Here is a 7,929-nt window from a genome sequence, read left to right as displayed (position 1 = left end):
TTGTGTGGTTCGGTTTAAATGGTGGAGGAAAGAGATTTTTCCAGAAAAAACTATATGCATATCTTTCTATTTACGTACACATACCTTTATAAACAAATAAAAACCTTGGCATGTACATATTGCCAGATCATCAATAGTCTTCCTTTGCACAAATGATTCCAAACACAGCTAATAAGTTCTCCATTTATAAAGCTTAAAGTGACTCTTCACTCATAGGTGACTGAGTTTACGCTTAAAAGAATCATGACAGCATCTTTCAGCATGGAAATAGAGTGTTCAGACTTATCTCATGACCTGAAATTTAAGCACTCCCACAGTATTCAGATTATTCATTTAATAGACATTAAATTACTGTAATTCTATTATATTTCACAAAATCAACAGTTTAAATGATTGTCTCGATTAAAAAAAAAGGTTTCTTAGAATCCACCATACAGTCAGCTTTGTCTCGTAAGCTAACCAAGACTGCTTCTGGGCACAAATACTTCTCTTTTTTCCCCAACCACTTCAACAAAGACCTTACTCCTTCTGTAGCAGCCTCTACTGCGTCTTTCAAGGTACGGGCAAACACTCCCACTCTAAGAGTCTAAGGATGTTTACAGCTTCCATCCATTCCCTTGTCCCATCTCTAGGATCCTGTTGTCTCACCACGCCCTCGAACAAGATACAAGATGAACACACCAAGTGCCCTTGACTGAGAACTTGGAGTGGCCATGGTTGCACCATCTGTTCCCCCATTTCCACTCATGAATATCAGAGGGAAATAGTGCTCTCGATAATGTCAGCTTCTGCCTTATGAACTGGAGGGGAGCAAGAGCTTCTAGCACTTAGTGGAAAAAGTCTCTGAACTAGTGACGCTGCCTATTCTTTACTGTCACTACCTCTGTCTACAGATAGCAACATATGATAAGAGGCAAGTACAGTGCCTGGAACTAGCCTACTGACTTCACATTTACATATCTCAGTGTGCCAATACTGAATATATAGCTTGTATATCTTGGTTAGATGACATGATGCTTTTTATAACAGATCACTCATTCTCTTGCCAATTTTTATAGATCTAAAAACCTATTATTCACTCCAGTTTGCCTGTCTTCCTCTTTTTTAAATTTTTTACAGCATCTTGCCTTTATTTATTCCCCATTACTGAATATCACATCTCCAGTTAAAGATGCAAGTAAATGGGCTAATAATAGGAGGTAAAATTTAATTCATTAGGCTTCTTAATATCATTCTGGATACTAAATTTGCTAGCAAAAGCTAATTTTAATCATTGAAAACTATGACAATTTTATATTATCTTTTACCAAGTTTAACCTGCTCTACTAACCATAAAACATAGCTATACGTGAGTGTGTGTGTGTGTGTGTGTGTGTGTGTGTGTGTTACTAGAGATTCAACCACAGTATGCTCTACCTCTGAGCGACACCCTTAGCTTTTTTTATTTTTTATCTTAAAACAGAGTCCTGCTAAGTTGAAAAGGGTCTCACTAAGTCTCAGAGGCTATCTTCAAAGCTGTGATCCTCCTGTGTCAGCCTCCCAAGTACTGGGATTACAGGTGTGTACCACTACCCCAGGCTGCTATCTTTTTTTTTTTTTAAGCCATTTACAACTACTTGCCTTCAGGTGATTGGCTGGAAGATACAATGATTGATCAAGTGGTAGCACTCCTTACAGTGCAGGACTACATCTGGGATTCAAGAGAGATTCGATTTAAAGTCAGGAGAGCTTTCTGGTAAGGGGCTTCTTTGCACTCGTCATGGGCAGGGGTGGGATCCTCGGGGTTTTCGCAGCTGCTGACAATGGCGATGGCGCTGAAGGACCTTCGTCTGACGTTGGTGTCTGCCGTGCAGGAGCCTCGCCCTGGTGGTGGCTTCTCCATATTGTGAAGCTGCTGGTCTTTCCAGTCCAACTGTTTGGCACTGCAGAATGGGGCGTACACTTCCACACTCCCCTCGAACTGTAGGCAGTTCACTTTGTAATACTTCCTCTTCACTTCCAAGACATCATTAAACCTGTGGCCCCAGAGGATTTCTCGGGGGACGTAGGAACTTCTAGACTGGTGGGATGTCCCTGTGGAGTCACCGGTATAGATAAATGTCACCAGTATCTCAAAGTTATCTTTGGCCACCGCCTTGCGGTCCAGAGCATACAGAGGACTCTCGTGGTCGATTTCGTGGACTATGGTTACGGGGGTCACCAGGATGATCTGGTCGTTGACCAACTTGAGGTCCTTGAAGGCCATGGTCATCCGCCCCTCGCTGTCCTCTGTGTAGCGGAGCAGTTGGGCTCTGACTGTTCCTTCCACTACGTGGTTGGGTCGGAAGTCACCGATGCGCCACATGAGACACAGCTTCCCGTCTCTCATGCCAATGAGAGCAAAGTAGCTGAAGCGGATGGTCTGGGCTCTCTTCCGAGCGGTGGCCATCTTGGCCAGGGCGGCCCCGATGATGAAGGTGTTGATGATACAACTCAAGATGGACTGAAGGATGACCATGAGCACTGCCACCGAGCACTCCTCGGTGACACAGCGGTACCCGTACCCGATGGTGGTCTGCGTCTCCAGGGAGAACAAGAACGCCCCTGTGAAAGAGTGGACGTTGTCTACACAAGGGGTGATGTCTGGATCGTTGAGCAGGTCTCCGTGGTGAAAGGCTATCAGCCAAAAGATGGTGCCAAATATCAACCAGGAGAGAATGTAGGATAGGGAAAATATCACAAACATATGGCGCCATTTGGTGTCCACCAGGGTGGTGAAAATGTCAACCACGTAGCTCCCCCATTCTCCAAAAATGTGCTTGAAGTACACGTTGCAGCTGCCATCCTTGTGAAGCAACCGTCGTCTTGCTCTTCTTTTCTCGGCTAGGATGTGCTCTGGGGGGTAGCCCGGGTATTTGGGGTCCACGTTCACAATCCGGTAGCTGCTGCCGTAGTAGCTCATCCTCTTTTCTACTCTTTGGGCATTCAGTGAGTAATAGTTCTAGGTGTGTAACTCTCTCTCTCCTCTCTCTCTCTCGCTCTCTCGCTCTCTCTCTCTTTGATGGTGTTTAGTCAAGACCCTAAAAAGAGAAAAAAGAAAAAAGAAAAGAAAATTACACCTGCTTTAGCTTTAGATCGCCATCTTTCAAGCAGTCTGCCAAGTTGGGAGCAATTTTAATGCCATCTCAAATAGCCGAGAGTTCATTAGAAACATAAAGACACTCCGTATTGATTACTCTTTTCAGTTGAGCATTCAATCCAGTCACCAAACCAACAAAATATGCAATTAGAGAAAATACCATTTTTGATATACGCACAAGGCTTGTGTAAACACAGTAATTATCCCAAATGATGGCCCCTTCTTTTTCGGACCTGACATCGACAGCATTTTGTTGATTTGTTTAGATACTTCTCGCATGAGAGCTTCCACAGAACAAAATAATCTATACTATACAGAAGCAGAATATACTTCAGACGTTTGGCTAGCAGTCTTAAGTGATTTTTTTAAGGAATTGCTGTAAAAGAGTGTCTACCCTCATTTACAATAGGACTTAAGCGTGGAATGTGATAATAAATAGTCCCTCACCTCTGCACCTGCTTCTTCCCTTCTCTTCCTCACAGGATGTTCTTGTATGCTTCTCAGGACAGAGTAGAACAGACAGCAGCATCTACCACCGATTAACCTCCTTTCTCCTAGCTCCGCCCTTAGTCTTGATTGGAAAACATTTTTTTTAAGCTCCAGAGAAGTTAAAACCACTCCCAGGTGAGCTTTCAGTAAGGTGTAAAGTTGGTTCTGCCTTTCTCTCATAGCATCTATCCTTTCCTTCTTTCTTTCTTTCTTTCTTTCTTTCTTTCTTTCTTTCTTTCTTTCTTTTCTTTTCTTTTTGGACACTGGCAGCTCTTCTCTGTCCCTCTGAATAGAAGCCGAAAATTGGCCAAAGTTGCTAATCTTGTTCCCTCTTAAAGGGAGCATGCTAAAATATAATCGAACCCTTCTCTCTAGCTCTTCAGGGTTTTTCTGATGCCTTTGCAGTCAACCCTAGGCAAAATCATTTTTTTTTCTGCTGCCAAATTTAATATTGAAAAGATGAGGGCAAAACAGAACATATATTTTGTACAATTTTAGCATCCATGGTATAGGCCAATGGTTTTCTCAGCTTAAGTCTGAAAGTAAACTTTAAAAATGAAATATCCAAATTGTCTTTAGCTACCTCTGTGGAAAGACAGAGAAGAGAGGTAATCACAGCCCTATTAATGCCTTAGTAATTACAGTAATTATAAGAATATTTGTTCTATATATATTTTGGGGGGAAGGTCCCGTAGGTTGAACCTAGAGACATTCTACCCCCAGCCCTATTTGTCATTATTTTTTGTATTGTTTTTTGTATTGAAACAGGGTCTCACTAAGTTGCTGAGGCTATCTGTTCTGGAATATGTGATCCTCTTGTCTTAGCCTTCCAAGGGATTATAGGCATGTGTCAGTTCCCCCACACACATTAGAATATGTTCTATATATTCTATCTGTGATAGATGAAAGGAGAGAGAAAGAGAGAGAGAGAGAGAGAGAGAGAGAGAGAGAGAGGTTATACAAATGGATCCTGCCATTGTGCTATGTAAAAAATGCAATCTGAATACATATGGATCCTAACACAGAGACCCCTCTGGTATCAGCCAGGCAAATGAATCTCTGCTAAATACTTATCCACTGTGAAAGAGCAGAAAGAGTTAACACCCCCTCCCAGTGCAAAAGAATCATTTTCCTTCTTCTCCTGGGATCGGGCCCACTTTACAATAAACTCTTTGTTTTGTGAACCACTTACAAGGATGGACTCTGCTTACTGCCCAAAATCCTGCAAGGCAATGTGGATTTCTCTCTGTCCCCCTGCCAGCCGATGAGGCACTGCACCCATCCTCCTGCTCCGTCCTAAATAGTTACACCCTCTCGTTAGTCAACACTTCAGCCATGGTTTGGGGGAGACAATTCTATAATTTCAGGAGAGGACCCAGAGCTGCCAGAATTCTTAGTGGATTCTGAAACAGTAAATACTTCCACAGAGCTGGACATGGCGGTACATACTTGCATATTAAGTACTTGGAAGGCTGAGGCAGGAGGGTGGCAGTTCTGAGCCCAGCCTCAGAAAATTAGTGAGGCTCTCTGCAACTTAGTAAGACCTTGTTTCCAAATAAAAAAGAAAGCAGTGCTGGGGTGTAGCTCGGGAGTGGAATGCCTCCGGGTTCAATTCTCAGTACCAAATTTAAAAACAAAAATACTTCCATTAATTTTCGTATGAAATACCCACCGTTCATTGGTCGTCAGAGGTCTCCGTTTGCATTGTCAATAAAGAATATCAAAAGCAGAAGTAGCCACCAGGGGATTCTCAGTCTCTGTCTTACCCGATCATAAGAGGCATGAGAATAGAATGAGTTGATTTTAAATTTACTTCCTTCAGAGCATCCTTCCTCTGATCTGCATCATGCACTATTTTATTTTTTATTTTGAGACAGGGTCTCACTAGGTTGATGAGGCAGGCCTGGAGCCCATGATCCTCTTGTCTCAGCCTCCCATGTATGGGGATTAGAGGAGTATGCCCCCCTTACCAGCTAAGAATAGAATGAATTATAACCAAAGCCCCATATGATTTCAAACGAAGAAGCAAATTTGGAATAAGAATCGTTTTCTTGTTAACTGCTTTTCTTAAAGGGAACTGCATGCATGGGGGAGTCTGAGAGTATAAAAGCACAGTCCACAAACCAAGAGCTATGGTACGTCTCTGCTCTTTTCAAAAGAAAAAATAAATTAATTTGAAATGGCAGTCAGTTGGCATCACTTTGCATTCCAGTAGTGCTGGCAAGTGCTATGAACAAGCCACTTTTAAAACACCTTCCAAAATGTGCTAATCGGCAAGCGAATTTTCAATTAATTCAAGTAACAAGCAAGCAAATTTGGGCATGTGGAAAATTTGTGCCTGAATAATGTAGCAATTTCAGAAACACGAGTTACAACTGGGAGTGTTCGGCCCCAATCTCACCAACACATCCTCTGAGGCTCATTCTTGGGATAAGGCATCTCCACTTATCCAGAGATGAGCCCAGATTCTGTTTTGGTTCAGATACTTTATTCTCCTATTCTGTGAGTCTCCAACAATGGACAGGATACATGTTTAAAACAAATATCTTCAAGATAAATGGTAGATAATAGCCAAACACACAATTGTAAATCTGACCCATTTCACTACCTACACGATGAGTAGAGACATTTATAATGGCGAGACAAAATAAACATCTTGACCAGGCATGGCGGTGCACACCTGTAACCCTAGTTCTTGGGAGGCTGAAACAGAAGTTAAAAGGTTTGAGATCAGCCTCCACAACTTAGCAAGACTCTCAACAACCTAGTAAGATCCTTTTTTGAAATAAAAGAGTAAAATAGGGAGAGATGTAACTCAGAGGTAGAAGAAGTCCCCTGGGTTCAATTCCCAGTACTTAAAAAATATTTTTTTTTAATGTTTGTACTTAATACAGTGAGTGAGATGAGAAAGGTGGTTTATTAGGAGTGGGGTGGCCGAGGCTTCTAACCTTCTGTCTCTCAACTCTCTTCATGGGATGCAGTAAGTCAAGGTTCCTTAGAGTGCCTTTCTCAATTTCTTCAGACATGTTAATGAACTTTGATGACCTTTTCATCAAAGGGATTCGCAATCCTCCCCAGACCTAACTTTAGCCCCATCTAAGGCCTTGATACATTGCTGATTCTGGCCCTAAAACTGTGATCCTCTTATCTCAGCCTCTCAAGTACTGGGATTCTAGGTGTACACCACCAGACCCAGCAAAAAAAAAAAAAAAAAATTCTTTAATCTCTTTTAACTAGTAGGATATGCTCTTAAGCCTCTACTGTCTGAATCTTTGCATGAATTTAAGAAAAAATATGTACTAATTCAGCATATTGCACATAGGCCATAAACACAGCAGAGAACATTTTCAAACATATGAGCATCCCACAACATTGTCCCCATTCCTCGATGCACAAAATTGCCTCCCTCAGACTCAGACATTTACAAGCATTTTCTCGACCGTTTTGCATTGTTCTCTCAAATTCAGCTACTTACTTACTCTACTAAATTTGCAGAGCATTTTTTCAAAGGTAACCTTTTTTTACCGTCTTTGAGGGCACAACCAAGGCTAAGACTTCCTATCTCATGCCAGACAGGGTGGCACACACCTGTAATCCCTGTATTTGGGAGGTAGAGACAGGAGGATTGCAGATTTGAGAACACCCCCAGGAATTTTGCAAGACTTTCAGCAACCTAGTGAGATCCTGTTTCAAAACAAAACAAAACAAAAATTTAATTTTTTTTTTTTTTAAAAGCGACTGGGTACATAGCTTGGAGGTTCTATCCAGTATCAGAGTCCCATCCAAGGACCGCAAAAATAAGTAAATAAATAAATACATTCATCTTATTTCCAGCATCTACTTAACATAAACATATTCATATTGTCTACCTGGTATAAGTTGAGAAGCATTAAAAAAAAAAGGTTCAAATTATCTTTGGTAAGTTTCATTTCTTGATGCCCTTAGCCTTCAAAGTCAAAAGTCCTTTCTTTTATATTCAGGTCCTGAGTTGGTTAACACTAAGGGGTGAGTCACCAGTCATCAAATTACTTCCCTGGCAACTCTTAGATGAGATAAGTTTGGGTGAAAATGTGAGAACTGATAGTGTACAAGAAAAGGTGGCCCAATTCCTCCTACAGGTCCTTGTCCTTGAGGGCGGGCTGGGTGAGGCTCTGTGCTGGGCAGCCTGGATAAGTCAGGGCATTTCAGGACAAGGTCAGGGAGGAAAGAAACAGGTGTGGGTGGCTTCTCCTGGTTGAGAGAGGGGCATCAAGTTAGGACAAACCCCTACAAAGTTGGGCTACCTTCCTATTCGTTTGAAACCGGTTCCACAACTTCTTGTC

General features: G+C 42.0%; 1 protein-coding gene across 1 annotated transcript; it reads right to left on the bottom strand.

Annotated features, from left to right (window-relative positions):
• Positions 1-1,684: 1,684 nt before the first annotated feature.
• Positions 1,685-2,941, bottom strand: KCNJ16 (potassium inwardly rectifying channel subfamily J member 16; the record flags this gene model as incomplete). Its single annotated transcript, XM_080712541.1, has 1 exon — positions 1,685-2,941. One exon carries the CDS (start codon positions 2,939-2,941, stop codon positions 1,685-1,687), a length of 1,257 nt encoding a protein of 418 aa, XP_080568667.1.
• Positions 2,942-7,929: the final 4,988 nt, after the last annotated feature.

Source organism: Muscardinus avellanarius, assembly GCF_963383645.1.
Source record: "Muscardinus avellanarius genome assembly, chromosome: 16".
Taxonomy (NCBI): Eukaryota; Metazoa; Chordata; class Mammalia; order Rodentia; family Gliridae; genus Muscardinus; species Muscardinus avellanarius.
This window is presented reverse-complemented; position numbering and strand designations above follow the sequence as displayed.